This window comes from Aythya marila (assembly GCF_965140915.1).
Source record: "Aythya marila genome assembly, chromosome: 1".
NCBI classification, from domain to species: Eukaryota; Metazoa; Chordata; class Aves; order Anseriformes; family Anatidae; genus Aythya; species Aythya marila.
Window position 1 is genome coordinate 27,494,266 of NC_139042.1, and position 19,824 is coordinate 27,514,089.

The following is a 19,824-nucleotide window of genomic DNA, read 5'->3' on the forward strand; positions in this document are numbered from 1 at the left end:
AAATAATGCAGTTCAGTAAAGCACACCGCTCATTTTGCTCTTGCAGCCCTTACTCTTGCCCCATAACCTGCCGAGCTTGCTTCACAGCAGGAAGAAGGTGAACCTGAACTGCCCCGCAGCCGCTCGGAAAGGGCAGCCCGGGGCAGCGCTATCCAGTTGCCAGAGCTAAGCTGAAAGGAACTTGGTCAGCAGCCACTGCCGGCAGCAATAAACGGCCTCATGTTCCAGCCCCAGGGCGGTCGGTCTAGACAAAGGCCTTACCCGCATTCTTCTCAGTCGCCCTCTAGTGACGCTGATGCAGCTTTGGTTTCGCTCCTATAACAAGAGGACTTTTAATAATATAAAAAAAACCCTCCAAGCCATATTAACACAACCAAGAAACTAACCTCAGGGACTGCTTCACATCAAGGAAGGCTTGAACAGTCTCCAGAGAAAAGCTGCTGGAAACAGAATAAGCATCCTGAAAGTCTTTATGTATAGCTCAGGAAGGGAAGCAGTGAGCAGCTGCAGCATTACCACAGAGCTACAGGAGCACAGACCAAAACCACCCCATCCAGGTCTGGAGGCCAGCTTGGCTGACTGACCCAAGCAGCCTGCACACTCCTGAGCTGATGAGGCCCAGCTGCGCCACCTCAGCAAGGCTTCCACCTGAGAACACTCACCTGCCTGTGCCAGAATCCTTCTCCTCCATCTCCAGCATCCCCTTAATCCTAGGGACCTGCACAGAAACCCTGATGCTAGGGGAAGGTGCCTCAGGCCCTCCAGCAGCACCCCAGCCTCCTGTTCTCCACCCACCAACGTGGTGGGTACTTAGAGACAGCGGTCGAGTAGTAGAGAAGGGATCACCTGTACGTAAACACCTCTGCACAGATCCAACAGCTCGTTAGCACACTGTGACAGCAGCATTAAGTAATTCTCCAGAGGATTATTGCTCTGCACAACAGAACTTCAGGTCAGTTTATTTGAGAAAGTTGTATCTACATAGAAATACGTTAAGTACAGCACGGGCAGACCACTTCGCGATACCGAAGCAGCAGAACAGTCTTCAGGAAGAGAGACGAGTTGAAGTGTTTTCCTTCTTTCAGCCTTATGGTTCGGCGAAGTTTACCTCTACAGCAAACTTCTCGCTGTAAACTTTCCACGTTTTAGACTTGTGAGGATTATCCAACTCATTCCTGGGGAGGTAGAGCCTGAAAGAAAGTGATTCAGTAGCACGTTTTAGGCCGTAAGATAGGCTTTTTCTTCAAGACAGTGAAGAAAACTTCACGTTCAGCCCTGGAGTATTAAACATGCCCCAGATCTTAGATTCAGACAGACATGCACGGGGATTTGGATCTGAAGCAGTTTGAGAAACATAACACCAACCTGGCCGTTGGTGGTTTTCCCCCTGCCTAGAGCCCCAAGACAGAAGCTTGTTACAGCAGAATTAACGTTACCTCCAGCTGCAGCCCTTCTCACGGGATGTGTGTGGTAGGTCAAATAACTGGCTTTCCTAACGCCAGGCAGTGGATTCAGTACTCAGTCAAGCTCAGCCACGTTCTCCCCTTTCAGTGCTTACTGAATTAATTTCTAGTGATCACCTGAGAGCACCAGCACAGCAGCTTTTGATACAGCCCAGCTGCAGAGCCAAGACAGCAGGTTTCTGTTTCTCCTGCCACTGCTTGGGTCTAACTGGGTACCTGCACCCAGGCTGCACGGTGCATTGCTGGCTCTGGGTATTCTGTTTAGAGTTATGAACACGGATTCATGGCTAACTCCTCATATTTTGATAGGAAGAATTAAATAACAATTGCTTGTCCTGTTCCAGTCATAGAAAGAACAGTAGTTATACCTAACTTGCCTGCTGAATTCAAGTTCCAGCCTCTGCCAGGTGTGCTGTAGAGGTTTGAGCAGTTCGTTATACCTTCGGAGTTCCAGTTAATTAACAATACTTCGAGTGCTGGGAAACAGCCCAGTAGATTAAGCCGATTAAGACAAATCTCACATTTAAACCACCTCGCACAGTACAAGCGTGTGCCAACTGCAGGCTCACAAGTTAGGACTGAGGGTCAGAGATGCACACAGAAGCTACGACTGATTTCATTAGCCAGCTGTTCCAGCTCTCAGCACCACGTTTAGGAACCATCAGCCCTGCTCAGACACAAGAAGTTCCGATCTAAAGGCAGTCACTGTGCTCACTTACCTGTTATTTTCAATAAAGGAAGTGTTGAACCAGAAGAAAAACGGGCAGTTGTCATAGCCTTTTGGAAGATCCTAAAAGGAAAGGATCTGTTTAAGGACTCCATTTGGCAACAGGACTTGTTTTTAGAGACGAGCACCCAACCTGGCTCCAGCAGACTGGTTTACAAAGCTACAGTGACAGAACCAGTACACTTGAGAAGCCCAATATCACACCCAGATCACCATGCTCACTGAATTTGTTTCAGGACTAGGCCGCTCAAACTAAATATGAAAGAGTAAGAGCCCCACGTTAGAAGCAGCAGGTACCCAACAAAGGTGTCTGTTGCTACAGCTGCTACAATGGGGCCACCCCACACAGCAGGAGCCACGGGGGAAGAAACACGTGGCCCCACAGAGCTGAGGTGGCCAAGACCAGCTGCAGTTCGCATTGCTGGCCCTCAAATTCAAGCGCCAGTCTTCACGCCGTTGTACTTACAGAATGGGATTCAAATCTGACTTTCACATCCCCGCTTATCACAGGGCTGTCTTCCAAGCCAATGACTACAGAATCACTGTCAGCATCAAAGAAGAGCTGGATACAGAACACACAAAACAAAATATTGCGTTTATGAAAAGCTACTGCAGAGACAGAGGCCCAATGGATGGCAATTAGAAGTTACTTATTTGTGGTATAGAAATACAACAGCAGTGCTAGAACAGCCACCAACAATTTCAGCTTCTCAGGTCAGAGTGACTGTTAGACATTTAAACAAACTTTTAGGAAGCCTGCTATTACTTTGTAGTATTTCTTCTATGGTTTAACAAAGCTTGGCTGTTTCATCTTAGAATTTACAGCATCCATTTACTAAGGTACTTTTATATCCAGTATCTAACTTCTACAGGACAACAGTTTCAGGCAGCTGAGTCACAGAAGCTGAAAGCTGCCAGTTCCATAGTATGCTCACCTTGCAGTTTCCTTGTGTTGCACAGACACATTCTAATACAACTTGCTTTCTCATTATTACCTGCACCTTCAAGTCAGTTCCGTTGCCTTTCCCAACTCCTAGGAAGAGGAGGAAAGTGTCACATTATACCAGAGCACAAAACATCACCTGGAAACAAAGTGGTAATCAAAGCCAAGTGTATCACTCTCCCTGAGAACAGCCTTGTGAGGAAGGCCTTGCTACAGACTTTAGGGAACTCAAGACCTGAAAGCAGCTCAAGCTTGAGTGGCTGAAAGCTGAATTGAAGTAGCAGAGAATCCTACTGGTGGCTCAGGAACAGCACATGCAGAATACAGTTGCACCAACTGAAGAACAGCATTTTAGGCTCCCTAGCATGTGCTGTACTTCTAGTAGTCAGCCTTTCATCAAGGTTACCAGTACATATATACAGAAAGTTATAACAGGCTGAGAAGTGTTACCCACTAACCCTACGGATATAATTGATTCCCTTCCCAAAAAAACAAGGGAGGCTGCAGGTGAGCCATCGTTTTAGCAGACACCCAGAAAGTGACAGAACACGAGGCAGCTGTACTCCAAAGGTTTGTGGAGTTGGTTTTTGGCTGGTTTTAATCTGTGCTATTTGAATTATCATACCCCAGTAAATCTAAATTTTTAACGTGATTTAGTAAGAGAGACAGAGTACAGAGATCAGCTACCTGTACCACAAAACCATTACGAAATAGAGAAGTGCCCAAATTCAAAAGTTCTTACCATGTATAGAGTAGATTTTGAGGTTTTTTATTTTGAGTTGTCTCTCTGGTGGGAGTTTGAAGTTATACTTGTTTTTCAGGATCTCATAATACCCAACATACCTACTCTGTAATGCAAAAAACCCAAACACATTATGCAGTTAACCCCATACAACCTAAGTCTAGGTAGAAGCAGGATTAAGTAGATCTGCTCCGAGTTCTTTGCTACCTCAAGTCTAAGGCTAACAAGAAATGAGTCTTGTTCTTTCCCTTTCACATTTCAAACAGCTGGTTGTTAAAACTCTACACAAGTTCAACACCCGCATTTTTAAATTATTTAAATTTGGTGTTGTAAGAACAATTCTGTACTTTTGAGTTCAGCAAGAAGCAGGGAGCTTTTTTATCATAAGTTTAAACATTCTGCCTCTTAAAAAGCTCCAGGATGCTTCCATTTTGAAGAAGCACATACCGAGAGGTGGCTATACTTCCATTCAGTTTTGTACTGGTAACTACAGTACCTCTACCAACAGCTTCATCTCACAGAATGCAGTGAATTAAGATGAAGACGTGGTCTGAGGCAATAGCACGTTTTGTGTTTCCCTGTGAATGCTATTTTTAGGGGACGCATTCCTCCACCCAACCACAGCAGCACCATAGCCCTCCCCAGGCCAGGCTGCAGCCTCCAGCGCACTGCTGATGAGCAGCCCAGTTGTCTTCTAGGGTCATGCGTTCGTGAGGGTGGTCAAACACTGCAAAAGGTTACCTGGAGAGTTTGGGGGAGATACTTTAAGTCTAACTGGACATGATTCTGGACAGCCTGCTCTAGCTCACCTTGCTTAAGCAGCAGGGTTGGACTAAATGTGGACTAAACGTGCACTAAATGTGCTCCTTCCAGCCTTAAGAGGACTGTGAACCCAGGTACCAGTCCCGTTTCACAATGTCATGGAATTAGTGCAAGGAATTACTTTAACAAGGGAAGGGAGAAGAATGCAATGAACCCTACTAATTGGCAATCTTCCAACCCCTAAAGAATGAGTGCAGGAAGCCCAAGAGTTAAGCATATAGTAGAAACAAGGCAGAACTGGGGCAGCTTCAGTGCTCACAAGGCTAGGATTGGTTTGGCTGCTGTTGCTGGACCTGCTCAGACTTACCTGGGATGGAGTTTCAACGCCTTGAAATTTGGTACTTGTGCTTCTGTCAGTTCTCCTCTCCCCAAAGTAGTCCAAACTTTCCTACATAGAAAGATTTAATTGTTAAGACATTCATCCCACCACCATGCCCCTTCCTGAGCAGTGCATAGCAAACAAACTGGAACCATACCAGTCAACTCTAATAAATGAATACAAGTGAAGATATGCAACAGTTGTTGTGGTATCTTCTAGAAGGAGGCTTTTAACAACAGTATGGAATTACTAGTTAGGAAGTCAGATATATTAACTCTCTCATCCCAAACTGAGAGCTAATAAAGCTCTCAGAAGGAAGAGAGATATATGCATATTAAGCAATTCCTACAGAGCCATATACGCTTCTCAAGGGGCCTGTGGCAGACAAAAACTGAGCATTAGTTTGCATCTCCACAACCCAAGCTCAGAGAACAGCAAGTTACCAAGCTGATATACACTCTGCCCAAGCTACCTAAAGTGATCAGGGCCTTCTGGAACCCAGGTTTTCAGGTCAAGGCCCCACACTCCATATATCAAAGCAGAACATGCATCATTCCTGACTGCAGACTTGCTGGTCTTTCTTCCTTTTCCCCAAAAATATTTGGAAAGGCTTCTTGCAATCAAGAACTGCCTGTGGCCTTGTCTTGACATCTCACACCACTTGGAAGGAGAGTAGGGAGGAGAATTACACAAGACCACTTAAAGAGTGACACTGGCGTTAGTAGGGCATGTTCAGAAGGCACCCATAGCTTAAGACGAGTTGCTCAAGATCCTAGGTCTATTATGCCTCTAAAAGAAGCGCTTCAAAGTTGGCATCCTACATTACCAGTTCTTCCTGATCAAGAGTAGTCTTCAGAGATGAGTTTCCACATTAGCAGGAGTTGCAAAAAATTTTTAAAACGCAGGTTGTTTACACCATGCTTTCTCGTCTGTAGGCTTTTTACAGAGTATTAGGGCATTTCAGCAATTAGTCAGATTCTGAAGAGGGCATTTGGAATATGGAAAGAACCAAAATAAAACTTAGTTTTTACCTTTGCACTCTCAAACTGGTCACTGTCTATTAGCCAAGTACAGACCATTGTTCCAGTTCTACCTGTAGTAAAAGTAGTAAGAGAGATTGAACTGTAAGACTTGGGGGATTATTTGTGAAAAATGAAGTTGTAACTATTAAAATGGAGATAATGGGAGACGGGGGTCACTGGAGTAGTCAAGTGTCAGACTAAAGCACTGGCAACACCAGTTTAAGTCGCAAGAGTTACTTCTCTGCCCCCGTTTTTGCCCAACCCTACTAAGTAGGGCAATAAGACTACTAGCACAGAGGTCCCGGTATTGTCTCGGTATTGAATTCAAGTCTGAGGTCATCACCCCCTCCCTACACTTGTTCTCCAGGTAGCTTCAGTGTTCAGTCTGGGAAATACAGCTTAGGAGGCTTTACAACTGTGGGAAAAACCCTTCTGCAACCATCTGCTTCAAGCCAAGTATCCGTAGAATTTGTAGCAGTAACAGCAGGTGGCTGGAGATGTGGCAGATGTTTGCAGGGTCGTTTGGCTTATTTGCACAGCTATCCATGCACTTCAGCAGCTCCTGAGCTACTGAGGGTTGCAGATAGCACTCATGGACCAGTTCGTGTGCAATAGCTTGCACAAGCCCGCCCCCACGACACTGTATTATGCTTTCTCATGATACCTTGTTTCTTATGCATTTTAAATCAGGATTCAGCAGCACCTAGGCCGTTTCCACAGAAATTCAGAAGCCTGAGGTATATTACAGTGCAGGATATTCAGCATGGGTGACTAGGTAGCAGAGCTAGAGCAGCTGCTTAACAATTACTAGTAGCAGCCTTGGTAGCTCCCTGTCCCCAGTCCCTCCTGGCAGGAGTCAGAACAGCAGAATTTGCCAAGTTACCCTAAACCCACTTTATGCCATGGTTTAGGACTACACTTTCTTATCCTAATATTTTTAATGTACGTATCATTTGTGGCATGCATGCATTAGACATGACAAGTCTTACCCTTGCCTCCTTTACAGTGAATTGCTATGATGTTCTTTTCATCTTGACTCATCCATTCACGGACACTGGCAGTGAACTTCAGCATGTCCCTAGATAAGAGGAAGATGAGCATGGTCACAGTAAGCACCCACGGAGAGCTACCACAACGCAAGTATTTCTTGCCAAGACTCACTGTATTGTTGGGACATTGTGGTCATCGATGAAAATCCTTTCCACCCTATAGTGGAAGTACTTGGGGTCATAGCCTTTTTCACCTATAAAGAAAATCTGGGAGTTATGCCAGGGAGGGGAATGGGCTTGGAACAGAGTTGGATATGACACAAGACCACCGGTCTAAGCTTATACCAGTGTTTTAAGTACTTTTTAAAAATTACTTTTGATAGAAAGTTCCTGAAGATCTAGTATTGCCACCAACATACCCTAAAGAGATGTTTATCTGTTTTTCAGTACAGTCGAGCAACTAAGCATACTTACTGCAGAGATTGTAGACTTTATAATGGTCTGCATGCTTGGTGTCCAGAAATCTTGCAACCTCCTATAGCAATAGTAAGATACAAGTTCAGAGTAGCTGGCGTGACTCCTTATTTCCATGGCCACCTCATTCCCCATCCCCAAGGTGAAGTCAGCGAGTATATTTATGATCAGCTCTTGAACAACAGAGCTTTTCAGCCCAGTAGTTCTGATTCCTATGATTCTTATCTAGTGTAAAAGCACCATGACCAAGTTCCTGGCCCTACATACTTAGGTTTCTAAGACATCAGGCAGAAGAGCTCTGAAAAGGGACTTCATGTCTAATTTAAGATTTAGACATTAGAAGTATTTAATGCAGACATTTGAAGTGTTTTTAATCTGAGTAGATCACTCATATGACTCACACTATTACTGGCCTGGGACAGAATTGATTTGCTTCTGGTAATTTTCCCCAAGAAACAGACATCAGATGACCAGTGTGTCCACAACACAAGATGCATCTCACTTGGCTCAGCTGAGAGACTACAATACAAGCAGTGCAGCACAGTGGAGACCACCATTTAAATATTCCAGCCAGCTAAATCAGCAGGACTAGGGCTGAGTTGGTAATCTAGTCCACATGCAAGATAATGGAAACCTTGAAGTGAAACTGTTCAGAAACACTGACCTTGACAATGAGAGATTTTTACCTTTATAGGGTTCCTGTAGAAAGACTGCTTCCCAGAAGATGGAAATGACATTGCAATAACACGATCTGTGGAGAAGACAGCGATCAGGTGTAATAACAGGGAGACAGACCCTCCCCAAACATAGGCACTACATGACAGAGAGCATGTTATCATGAAGTAACTGACTCCCACCCTAGTTAAGAAAGCCTCCTACCCATTTCCAAGAGGTTTTGTTCTGCATTTTGCATAGCTAGAGCAGGGCACCAGGCCTTCCTGAAGCATAAGCTATCATTAACCAGGCAGCATAGAACTGGAGGCAAACACACTAAATCAATCAACAGCTTCTTAGCTCTGGTTCCCTACACCTCAGAAGGATTTCTATACAGCATGTACACCCACCCTACCAGGAGGTTAACCCTTGAGAAGAACAGGGTTAGAAACTGATTTCAAACTCCTAAAGAAAAGGAGTAGGCTTGATTTGAATTCATATTTAAGTTTCAGTAGTCTGCTGAAAGAGTTGTGTTTCATACAAAGCACTCAGTGTTAGCAGGATGTAACATGCTGCAAAATATCATTTGTTGCTACAGGACTTCTACAAACCAGTAATGTAAGTGAGATCCAGATCAAAGCCATCTTTCATATAACGCCTTTTGTTTTCAGAGACCTGTGAAAAAGGAGCAGAGTCAGTCTTCCTAAACACCACCACAAGGCAGCACTTGTTGATTATTCCTAGGAAAAAAAAAAAACATCTGGACTTCCTTAACTTGAAGGAAGGAAGTTAAGGGCAGCGTAACCAGGACTGTTTATTCCTGTGTAAGGGGTTGGGCTTGAAGCTCCAACAATCACTTCAGTGCCCTGCTGGAAGTAACAGAGGCATTTACAATGGATAGGGCTTCGATACAGCTAAGCTATTTTGTTTTCTCCTCAAATAAGTGCCAGAAGCATTAAAAATCTCCAACCTGCCCATGTATGATGGAAAACAGCCTGTGCACCACACAAGCCAGTAATTATCAAATCAAGACACACCACGGTGTCCCAATCCCTGACACACCGGTCTTCCAGGTCAAGGAGCTGCTTGCTCAAGCAGAGGCAGGCATTGCTAGCTACACTGAAATAGAAAGAGTAACCCCAAAACCCTGCCAGAGACACAAAAACAACATGTTGCTTCTGTAGTAGTATTAGTTTCAGACCAACACACTGTGAGCAGTCTTGTTGCTCACTATTGATGGCTTCCTGGAGAGAAAAATAATTAAAAATAACCAGATTTATTACTAGGCCAACTTACCATTCTCCTGGTCACCACTTCAAGCTGCTTCTTTTGGGAGGCCAGGCGAAATATTCTAATTAAGATGACAATTCTCAGAACTCGAAAGAGAGCGACCATTCTAGATGAGGGATTCACCATAAAGAGACATTACTACATTTAGATGCAAAACTTAAAGCTATTTAAAAGTTATTTCAGAGGTAGATAGTTTTGTTTCACTTATTGAACTAGGACCTCCCATGCTGGTTTTGGTAAGAAGGGTGACACAAGGCTTGAAGTATACCATAGTTTTATTGTTAAGGGTTTTGGGGATACAGATTTCAAACACAAAACAAGACTAGGAAGCACCCCTACTTGCTGGAATAGATTTTTCCCAGTATCTCTGCCCAGCAAGCAGTAAGTTCTTTTGACACTGCTACTGTTACTATCCCTACGTTGCTGTTCCTTCAAGCTTATTCTTAAAATGTACTCTTAAAGTGGAACCAGACACGAAAAACAGCTGAAAAGAGAAGCTGAACAAGCCAGACATCATGCCTTGAGTAGGAAACCTGAGAACAGAGCAGTTTATAAGCCTTTTGTTTAATCATTCAGCAACTTGAACAAGTTCTGTTGAGAAACTTTGTACTGCCATTGGACTTTGAATCTGGCAAGATGCTCATGTGAGTAGCTCTACAGAGACAACCTGAGTAGGGGCAGCTGCTTTGGGATACCCTTAGTGAGTAGTGTCAACTACATTTGTTCCTTAAGGAGGTATGAGCATATATTTTAAGGAGCACACACGTGTTTTAGGCCCTGATATACCTAGGTAAGAATACTTAGGTGAATACCTACAGTGAGGGGGGGGGGAAAAGTGTTATGGAAGCTTTATTCCATCACCTCTGGTTGAAAACAGAGTACTCTCCACTGATGCAGAGCTTGTCAGAAGCAAGCATGACACAGTTGATCTGCAACCTGGAGGTGAGTTTCAGTTTTCCCCAGCTCACTCCTAGCCCAAGATCACCCTGCTGTTGTTTCAGGAGAGTTGCCTTGAGCAAGCAGCCAGGCAAGGACAAGCCAGCACTGCAGTGAAGACTCCAGAGCCCCTCTCCTCAGCCTGAGCCACCGCTGCAAGAAGTAGCTCTGCAGGATACCAGCAGCTTGCCTCCTGCCCTTCACAGAGCCAGCTAGTTAGGCATTAACTCCCAAACTGATACCCAGCCTTATTCCTCAAGTATCCTTTTGTAAGTCAGCAGACAGCTCATCCCAATCCACACCCAGCTAGACCAGGTCAGGAACAGACACCACATCGCTCCATCAGGGGATGTTACCTCTATGGACTGCCACACAAATTCTCATCCACATAAAAATTGCTCAGCCTAGCTCTTCTGAGATTTAAGTGCCTTAGTTAAATGCTTTACAGCTACTGTTTGCATCTGAATCAAGGGCTGCAAGGAAAGAAGAGTATGAAAAACATGTAGGCTACTAGAAGTTAGAGGATTAGGTGGGAAGGGAAGGCTGTCTTTTCTTCAAAGTCTGATATTTGGCCAGTTCTGAAATACCTTCTAGTGCCAGGTGGTAATGCTTTGGTCTGCACGGAACTAAGAGCCTTTAACAAAAGCGTTATAGAAGGCCTCAAGAGTCGCATGGATGAGACAGTAGGTCTCAGCTGAGTATCTTTTAAGAACATTAAAAAAAAAAAAAAAAAACCACCTTGTGGGATGCTGGGCCTGTACAAAACCCTCTCCAAATTCAGCAGGTACAAGGGATTTGCACACGCCAACATCCAGTAGGAAGAATCAATGCAGGATCAGGCTTACTACTAACAGCAGCCCAGGACTCCACAAGGAAAAAAATATTCTTTAGAAAGCTGTGGCCAGAGATATGCCATTCAGCTCAGGCTGGTGTTTAATAAGGGTTAAAGGGAAACAGCCTTTTATGATTCTGGGGCTGCAAATGCAGCTAAAGGAGTCAGAGGTAAACAGAGCTTTCACAGCTCTGCTTCTTGAAACAGAAGTTTGGCTGGCATATTAACAAGTGCTAACATTCCCTTCAAGTTCATCCAACTCTGGGTTCAGTAACTAGACTGAGTTGATTTCTTCTAGAGAAATGTTTCCCACCCCGTACCCACTAAGTTTTGTGGTTTGTTTTTTTAAACACCTCTACTTCTTTCCCTGGTTGCTGCAAGAGTCTCACTGTAATCCAAACTCAGTGCAGATGAGTAGTTGAGAGGTGCATTCCTGTCTCCATCAGGAACAGTTAAATCTTTCTACCCTTTAGAAGCCTTTACTGTAAAATCCTATCAGAGCCACATTTGTGCTCTAGTATGCACTCAGCTAGCTTAGATATGCCCAAGAAAATTCTTAGACTTCTGTCAGGAAGAGAGCTCACACCTACCAGTTGTGGTACCGTTCTTACCTTGGCATCTGATCCGTCGCAGCGAGGTCTGAGAAGGAGTAGGTCAGGTTAATTAACAGAGTGCCCACTACTATGAATGCATCCAAAACATTCAGTTTGGACCGGAAATAGTTCCTGAAGCTGAAACAAAGGAGAGAGTCAGACAAACACCCCTACGGATGGCAACAAATTTTGAAACCCATGTTCAGGAAGGAAAGAGCCTATATAAAGCTACTGCTGGAGACAAGCTCTTCTGAAGCACTTCAGAACACTAAGCACTGAAGACCCACTAAAGAAATACACCAGGTCTACAATGCATGAGTTATAGCAAGAACGGCAGTTTCCAAATGTTTACTTGTCTCAGAAGCTTTTTACAGGTTAGTCTATACAACGGTAACAGCCAATAAAAGATAACCATAAGTTTAGCCCAAGGGCCAGCCACACTCACAGCCCCAAGTTCAAAGTTTTGCTTCCTTACTAGCTTGAGGATTTGCCACACTGAATTCATCTTTGCCAAGGCCTTACCCTGCAACAAACACCCTCATGAGAACATCGACGAGGAAGAAGAGTGCTATAGCCAGGGAAATGCCTTCGAGAATCTCCCTAATGCCCCTTTTCTTCTCAGGGAGAGCCAGATCCATAATCACAACGACAATGTCCACAATGATAAGCACAACTCCAAATACCCTGAAAAAAAAAATACAAGTCAACTTGATAAGAAGGAAAGAAATATTGACATTTATAGACTGGAGAGCACAAACCCTAATTTTTTATTTTAAGCTGGTCCAACTGTGGGTTCTCATGCGTGTGTGTATATATAAAATAAAAATAAAATCAAGGCCTGCTTGTATGAAGAGCCAAAGGATTCAAATCACACTTTCTGAAGTGATTTGCAGAGTACAACATCCACATGGAACTGTGTGGTTACTGCAGACTCAGCTGTAGTTATTCACCAGTAATTCCACAGCTATCCAGAAGTGGCACAAACCTGAATACTTTAAGGCATAGAAGCTTCAGCTTGTCCTCCTGCATATTGACCTTCCCTCCCACTTATGAGGGAATGCAGTTCCTTAGAAGTAACTATATTTTAATTCCGTACTTCCCAGGAACAACTGGCTGGAGTCCCTATTGCTTAAGGAGCTCTCCAAGTTCTTGCACTAGAAATAAGGACTACTTCCACCCCTCCCATGTCATTACAAGATGGATGCTTTACCTGAATCCAAACGACATCACAAATGGGGAAATTTTTCTCCTAATAGTACTGCAAGAGAAGAGAACCAGCATCAAGACAAGGGACTTTTTGCTACAGGTTTAGCTACAATAGCACTGGTACTGATGTTCATTCTTTTGGTTTCAGAGTTCTGTATCCATGATTTAAGAGATTTTTTTCAGTTGCATTCATGAAATATGTTAAGGCAGTATTTGAAGACAACACTTTTGTCATTTGAACAAGAGAATATTTATCAGCTACAAACCCTAGAAACTCAGCAAATTGACAACACTATTCAGTGTCACAGCTCCAGTGACACTACAAGTCTGGCCCAGCGTCCAGTAACAAGCTTCAAGTAGATTCACATAGCAGCTATTGATCAAGAGGAAGATTAAAGCATAATCATCTCTTAAAAAGTGTCTTGATCAAGATATCAGTTTATTGTATCAGAAGGAGATGATTTCTCTTCAGGCCTGGGAAAAAGCACCTGTTAACAGATTCACTGTCATCTCTGTGCTCTTAGAGTATGAGGAAGACAAATCCCTCTTCTACCTTTAGAAGAAAATCAGTTTGATCTTTCAGGTCAAAGACCAGTACCTCTTAAATGAGGTACCGCAGCCAAATGCTTCCAGTTTGGAATTCTCTTCAGCCCTAGCAGGGTTGCAGCTAAGGAAGACTACTTGTTGCCTGGTCAGTGTGCTCTAAGCCTTCTGGTTTAAGGCTAGACCTTTGCAGAGCTACATCTCATTAGCTGAATGAATCACTTGAGGCTATACAACAAGAATTAACATAAAAGCCACCACCTGCATACCCCAAGCTCTGATGGTTTAAACAGATTAGTTACCAGCATACTGCCAGTCTGCTAACCTATGGGTTACTTTACTACCATAAGCACTGAGTTTTCTTTGCCACTTAAAATACCTCCTCCAAATATGTCATTAACAGTAGGACCTACTGAAAAAGTTCTGACACAAGAAGAATCTGCCAGAATTTTGTCAGTACTGCGACATTTGTCCTCCTTCTCTGTTATACACAGTCACTGTACTTCCCTCCCCACCCACCCCATTGGCGATACCACGGTTACAGGAAGTATTAATCAGTTCAATAATGTATATTGCACCCCAGTTATCCTATCTGAGCTACCCTTTTTCCTCTAGGATCGTTTGAGCATTACATTTCACTTGGTACATACACTGAATTAGTGAGTTAACCTTAAGACAAGACCGAGCATCTTTGAAGCAAAGAGGAAGCATCTTGCTGGGCTCACTGAGTTAGCTCACATTTCTCATTATTTCAAGTTTGAAGTCCAAAAATATGAACCAGCAGACACCCACATCTTTAAGCAGGTTGCAGTAGCCACTTTTCCTGTCTAAGTCAAGGATGCAATAGCAGGCCTCATCTTCAAGGCAGCCTAGCACATAGATATTAGGTATAAATGTGAGGAGAACATTCTAAGGAAAGCACTGCAATAGTTATACTAACAGTTGGTGGTTTTGTCTTCATCCAACAAATCCTGCAGTGTAAATACAGCAGGTACACCAAGACTTCAGCTTCCACAACCTAAGGACAAGCACCTTTATTAGGCACACACTAAAAAGGCTAAATATATAACACACCAATGCTTCAAGAACAGTAAGTCACTAGCGTGTTTAGACAGCTCAATCTTGAAGGCATAATCCTTCCCAGTTGCCCCAGATCCTCATTCACCTCATTCTCTGAGCAGCATTGGTTCTTCTGTGCTCCCCCAGGTTCACTTCTTTGGGAAAGTTCATGCACTGCAGTTTAAACTTGCCATTTTCCATTATCTGATATATTTGTAACTAACTCCTGCACTGAGATTTCATCTCCATAAGCATGAAGCAGCTTCCTGAAGTTGCTTGCTGTTATTATGTACTAGAACAAGTGTCAGTATCAAGTGGTGTAATGCTCTGAGTATCAAGATAAGTATCAAGGCATCAGTAGCAAGATAAGTAAGGCTCATCTCTTACTTCAGCAAGTCATCTGCTTTCTCATTTTGGTTCAGGCATTTTCACTTTTGGGGATAAACAAGGCATTTAGTATTCCATTAGCTTACTTGGAACAGCTGTCCTGTTCATTATCCTCGTCACGACCATCATCAATCTTTATCGTGGGCTCCTCTGCTGTTGGAGAGCTGGCAAAGGGAGAGCACAAGTCACATACCAATACAGGTCTCAGCTTTATACATTGCTACCCTTTGTTATTCCAGAAGCAGTAACATTAACTACTGTCAGCTGAGCAGTGAGAACAGCAACCAGGGCCAGAGCACATGAACAACACCAAGGGAAGAAAGGCTTCCCATATGTCTTTACAGCAGAAACCTTTGGCTTGTGCTGACCTAGCTCCACTTAGCAATCCATCTTTCAAAAGTTTTTCTTTAGAGGAAGGAAAGGAAGACGTTTGTGTTCAGCAACAGGACAAAGGGCTTTGAAGTCAGGCATCCCAGAGTCTACTGAGGCCTTTAGAGTCCAGTCCAGACTCTGGAACTGCTAGAAACATGCATATGCAAAGTTACTTCGCAGAGTCCAGAAAATATTGATGCTGTTACAGTAGACTACTTGTTCAGAGAATGAATGCATGCTAGGAGAAGCCATAGCACAGAGGTGTTTTTGTGCAGAGCAGGATACCAAACCGGAAACTGCAAGAGCAGGGCAGCAGCTGAGCTAGTGCTGGAGCAGCATTTTTTTCTTGGCAGGGCTGCTTACCATAGCTTCCTTAACAGGGTCTCTTTGGATCAAGATATTTTTTAGCCACCTGAAGAGCCTTGAAGGTCACAGGATGATCCAAACCCAAGAATTTGGATTTTAACCTTCTATATAGAAATACTATGCTATATAATAGCACGGCCACAGTGTTTGCTGTGGCTCTGCCTCTGGCATCATTACTACTTGCGCAGGAGCAACTGTATACAAACTATTTTCCAGCTCCAGTATCCTCACTCTGTTCCTAGAAAGGGAGCAAAGCTCTGTAAATATACAGCTATGCAGTTTTCCTTCTCAGCTGTTCTTACAAGACATTCACTGTGGAGTTATCCACATAGTATAGAGCAGAAATGTTTCACTTATTAAAAGAGGTTTCTGCTGCTACAGCACTTTTGCTGCAGACCACTTGCTTGTCCTTGAAGACACGTGAAAGGCACTGAATGCCAGCTTGTTATCCTCTACTGTGAGAAAAAAGCCCAATAAGAATGAGCAGTAGTAGTGTTTTGGGTTAGGAGGACAATCTTCAGCACATGAAGAAAACAGAAACCAAGGACAAGCACACTGTTTTCACTGTGCTCTCACGCAGTGGTTCAGTTCTGGATAACGCTTTCCTAAGAGGGAGTTTGTTTTACTGAGCACTCTACACCCACCTGTTGCCCAGGCTAAAGCAAGCTCTCTACCACAAGCTACTACATCTAGTCTTTAAACACTAGGGTAGAAGGCAAAGAAGAGGGCATACTAGAAGAACCTAACTTCTACCCACACACTATCCAAAGAGAGCATAAGCTTCTTTAACTACTCACAGCTGAAGAGAACTTGAGACTTGTAAGGATAGCAGAGCCAGACCCTACCTTTAGGATACCTGGACAGTGGCTTCCAGAGGCTAGAAGAAAGCAAGACCTACTGCCCTGTGCTTAACTCTACCAGTGCCTATACTCCTTTAATAAAGTTTTTAACCTGTAAATAAAGATTGTCAAAAAAATTGACTTCTTGTAAGAAGTTAATCACAAGAATATATTTCTCTCATATGTAGCACTCCTCTCAAACAGCAGTATTTTAAGGAAGGAGAAAAAAATGGAAACCATACAGTATATAAACTTCAAGCCTCCTCTTTGCTATGATCAGAGCATCAAGAAACCAGGCAGAAGACTGCACACAGCACACGTGAGCTCCGAGCTCACACACCAATGCAGCTCGTTTCACTCACCTTGAGGCTTCTTTGAGCTCCGACCCTTGTTCGTACCTCACAGTCGTCATTTTGTTTCTGTTGTCGCTCTGCTGGTCTTAGGAGAAACACATCTAAACAGAGAGAGACCCGTACAGGCAACAGTGAGCACCAGCACCTGTGCCTACAAGTAGCTTTCACTGATGTTACTGCAGGACAGGCTCCTGCTTCCTTCCCACCTCTTTTTCCTCACAGAGGAGGAAACACAGCCGTGAGGGAGCGCAGCAGGGATGCCCACAGCCCCCCTGACCTACCTGCACCCCCTCAACCCCAAGGGAGGGATGGAGCCACGGGCACGGTGGGCGAGGGTCTCCTCGCTGAGGGGAGCAGCTCCCCGGGCAGAATATGGCCCCACAGGAGGGGATGGAGGGAGAAAGGGAGGGATAAAAGGAGGGAGGGAGCCCCCCGGGAGCCCCCCGCCGCCCTCACCTCAGCGAAGCCTCCCGCCTCCCCAGCTCAAAGCCGAGCCCGCCCGCGGACTCAGCGGAAAATTGCGTTAAACTTCCTGAGGCTCGGCCTCGCCTCCCCGTCCCCTCTCCTCCTCCGCCCCTTCCCCACTCACCCGCTGAGGCGAGGCCGGGCTCTGGGGGCACGCTCCAGCCCCCCCACACCCCGGATCAAATGGGGCCGGGCCGGGCCCGCCCGCTGCCATGGCGACGGCCCCGCCGCCCGCCTCCCCTCAGCCCCTCCATGGCCGCGGCGAGCCGGGCCCGGCCGCTTCCCCCCCTCCGAGCCCCTCCGGTGCCTCGGGCACCCCCCGGCACGGCCCTAGGAGGGGGCACAGCCCGCGGGGAATGGGGCGAGCTCGGTCCTGCCAGCCCGTCCCGTCAGCCGCTGGCACCCCGTGCCCGCTCCCACACTGTGTCACCCCACACCGTGTCGCCCCACAGCCGCTCGCCCTGCACCGGGTCACCCCACCGCCTGTCACCCACCGCCTGTCATCCCCCGCCGTGTCACCCCACACCGTGTCACCCACCCTTTCCTTCCGAGGCAGGGTTCCTGCAGCGCGCCCAGCAGCAGGGGGAGCTCAAAGAGAGCGATTCGGGTCGGCTCCCGCAGACTGAGGGCTGGCAGGTGTGGCAGGCAGCAGCCCCAGCTGCTCATGGAGCCATTTGGGATGGAAAAGACCTTCAAGATCATCTGGTCCAACCATCCCCTGCCACCAATATCACCCACTAAACCATGTCCCCAGGCACCACGTCCAGCCTCTCCTTGAACACCCCCAGGGACGGTGACTCCACCACCTCCCTGGGCAACCCGTCCCAGTGCCTGACTGCTCTTTCTGAGCAGAAATGTCTCCTCATTGCCAGCCTGAACCTCCCCTGGCACAGCTTCAGGCCATTCCCTCTGGTCCTGTCACTGGTTACCTGTGAGCAGAGGCCGACCCCCAGCTCCCCACCCCTTCCTTTCAGGCAGCTGCAGAGAGCAATGAGGTCTCCCCTGAGCCTCCTCTTCCCCAGCCCAAACACCCCCAGCTCCCTCAGCCGCTCCTGGTGAAGGGCCTTGTGCTCCAGGCCCTTCACCAGCTTCGTAGCCCTGCTCTGGACACGCTCCAGGGCCTCGATGTCCTCCTTGTAGTGAGGGGCCCGAAACTGAACACAGCACTCAATTATTTTTAAGTTGTTGCCTTTCTAATACATGTTTTATAGCTATAAAAATACCATCAAATACCCCAAAAGCAATAAAACCATTAAGACTTCAAGGTTGATCTGAGTGTCCTGAGAATATGGAGCAGTTTGGACAGCAGACTAAATAGAAAGCTTCCCCTTCAAAATAAAAATAGTAATAATAATAATAATAATAATAAAAACCTTCTAATTTTTTTCATTTATTGCCCATGATATCACCATAACTTTTGCTTTCAATGCATCTAATCTTATAGCACTGGTGATGCTGTTGTGGATTTGCCAGCTCTGCTGTGTCTCCATGAGTTTCCCAATGGTCAATCTATTTTCTTAAAGCTATAACTTCTGAGGTCAGATGGCTAAAGTAGAAATACCATTTTCTGTTTTAATAAAAATGGTGTTTGAGCTCTCAGCTGGTAGATAAAAATGTAGAAAGATGACCCAAGTTTCATTAAAAATATATATATATAAATAAAAATGTTTTTAAATTAATGACTTGTAAATCATTTTCATTATATTACGCTGTTTAACTCATGATACTGACATTTAAAAGACCCTCAGAATCCAGTCATTATCCCTGGACAATTATTCATGAGTGTAAAATAACAGAATTGTCAACAAAATACAGAAAAGATTGAAATGTTCAGTAAATAATCCAGTTATACTGCGTGAAAGCAGATAAAGTAGGCATATCTCAGAGAGGTGATGGCATATTTTAAATTCCAAAAATAACTGAGAATGGTGGTAAACAGAATCGCATAACTTGGCAGACTTTAAAATAACTAAGTATGGATCATTTATATCTGATACTTTTAAGAGATACCGACCAGAAAAATGATTCAATTTTTATTATGTTTTGGGATAACAGAAATATGGAGATAAGCGGGGGGGATCAATTCTCTGCCAATTAAACGCAGGTAGATCAGATGACCTTATGATGACAGTCTGTCAGCTTGGCTTTGCTCCCAAACAAAATGAGAGCAGATTAGACAGAGGCTTCCACTAATAAAATAATAAAGAAGCATGGTGATGATGATAATAATGCCAATCAACATGGGATTATGGAAAATAATTCCCGAGAAACTAATTCATACTTTGAAAATGAGCTTATAAGTTTTACTGATAAAATAAAGGTATTTTGTTGCTCCTGTAAGCAACTGTCTGTCTAAAAAAATTGATTAAAGAGGTAGAAGGACACAAAATCAGTCTGGTTCGCATTACTTTGGTGAAAACCCAGCACG

At 44.7% G+C, this 19,824-nt stretch overlaps 1 protein-coding gene across 3 annotated transcripts; it reads right to left on the bottom strand.

The window, feature by feature from the left end:
- Window positions 1-931: 931 nt before the first annotated feature.
- LOC309874106 (phosphatidylinositol 3,4,5-trisphosphate 3-phosphatase TPTE2-like) lies at window positions 932-17,962 on the bottom strand. Of its 3 annotated transcripts, none has more exons than XM_082752033.1 (19): window positions 17,935-17,962; window positions 16,941-17,032; window positions 15,088-15,165; window positions 13,017-13,064; window positions 12,329-12,490; window positions 11,825-11,944; window positions 9,452-9,551; window positions 8,767-8,830; window positions 8,188-8,252; window positions 7,502-7,562; window positions 7,200-7,281; window positions 7,028-7,116; window positions 6,048-6,109; window positions 5,005-5,085; window positions 3,876-3,981; window positions 3,126-3,223; window positions 2,657-2,752; window positions 2,183-2,253; window positions 932-1,190 (listed from the first exon to the last, which is right to left on the bottom strand). In XM_082752033.1, the coding sequence occupies exons 2-19, from the start codon at window positions 16,988-16,990 to the stop codon at window positions 1,088-1,090; spliced, it is 1,536 nt and encodes a 511-aa protein (XP_082608159.1). In that variant the 5' UTR covers window positions 16,991-17,032; window positions 17,935-17,962; the 3' UTR covers window positions 932-1,087. The 3 variants fall into 3 exon arrangements, with proteins under 3 accessions (XP_082608159.1, XP_082608158.1, XP_082608157.1); XM_082752032.1 differs by lacking the exon at window positions 17,935-17,962 and adding an exon at window positions 17,521-17,553; XM_082752031.1 differs by lacking the exon at window positions 17,935-17,962 and adding an exon at window positions 17,213-17,358.
- Between the last annotated feature and the right edge of the window lie 1,862 nt (window positions 17,963-19,824).

Coding starts and splice junctions, on each gene's coding strand:
- LOC309874106 (XM_082752033.1), bottom strand. CDS start 16,990: ATGACGACTGTGAGGTACGAACAAGGGTCGGAGCTCAAAGAAGCCTCA. Junction 8,253..8,766: donor GGATCTCACTTACATTACTG/GTTTGTAGAAGT, acceptor TCTTCTCCACAG/ATCGTGTTATTGCAATGTCA. Junction 6,110..7,027: donor TCACTGTAAAGGAGGCAAGG/GTAAGACTTGTC, acceptor CTTTTACTACAG/GTAGAACTGGAACAATGGTC.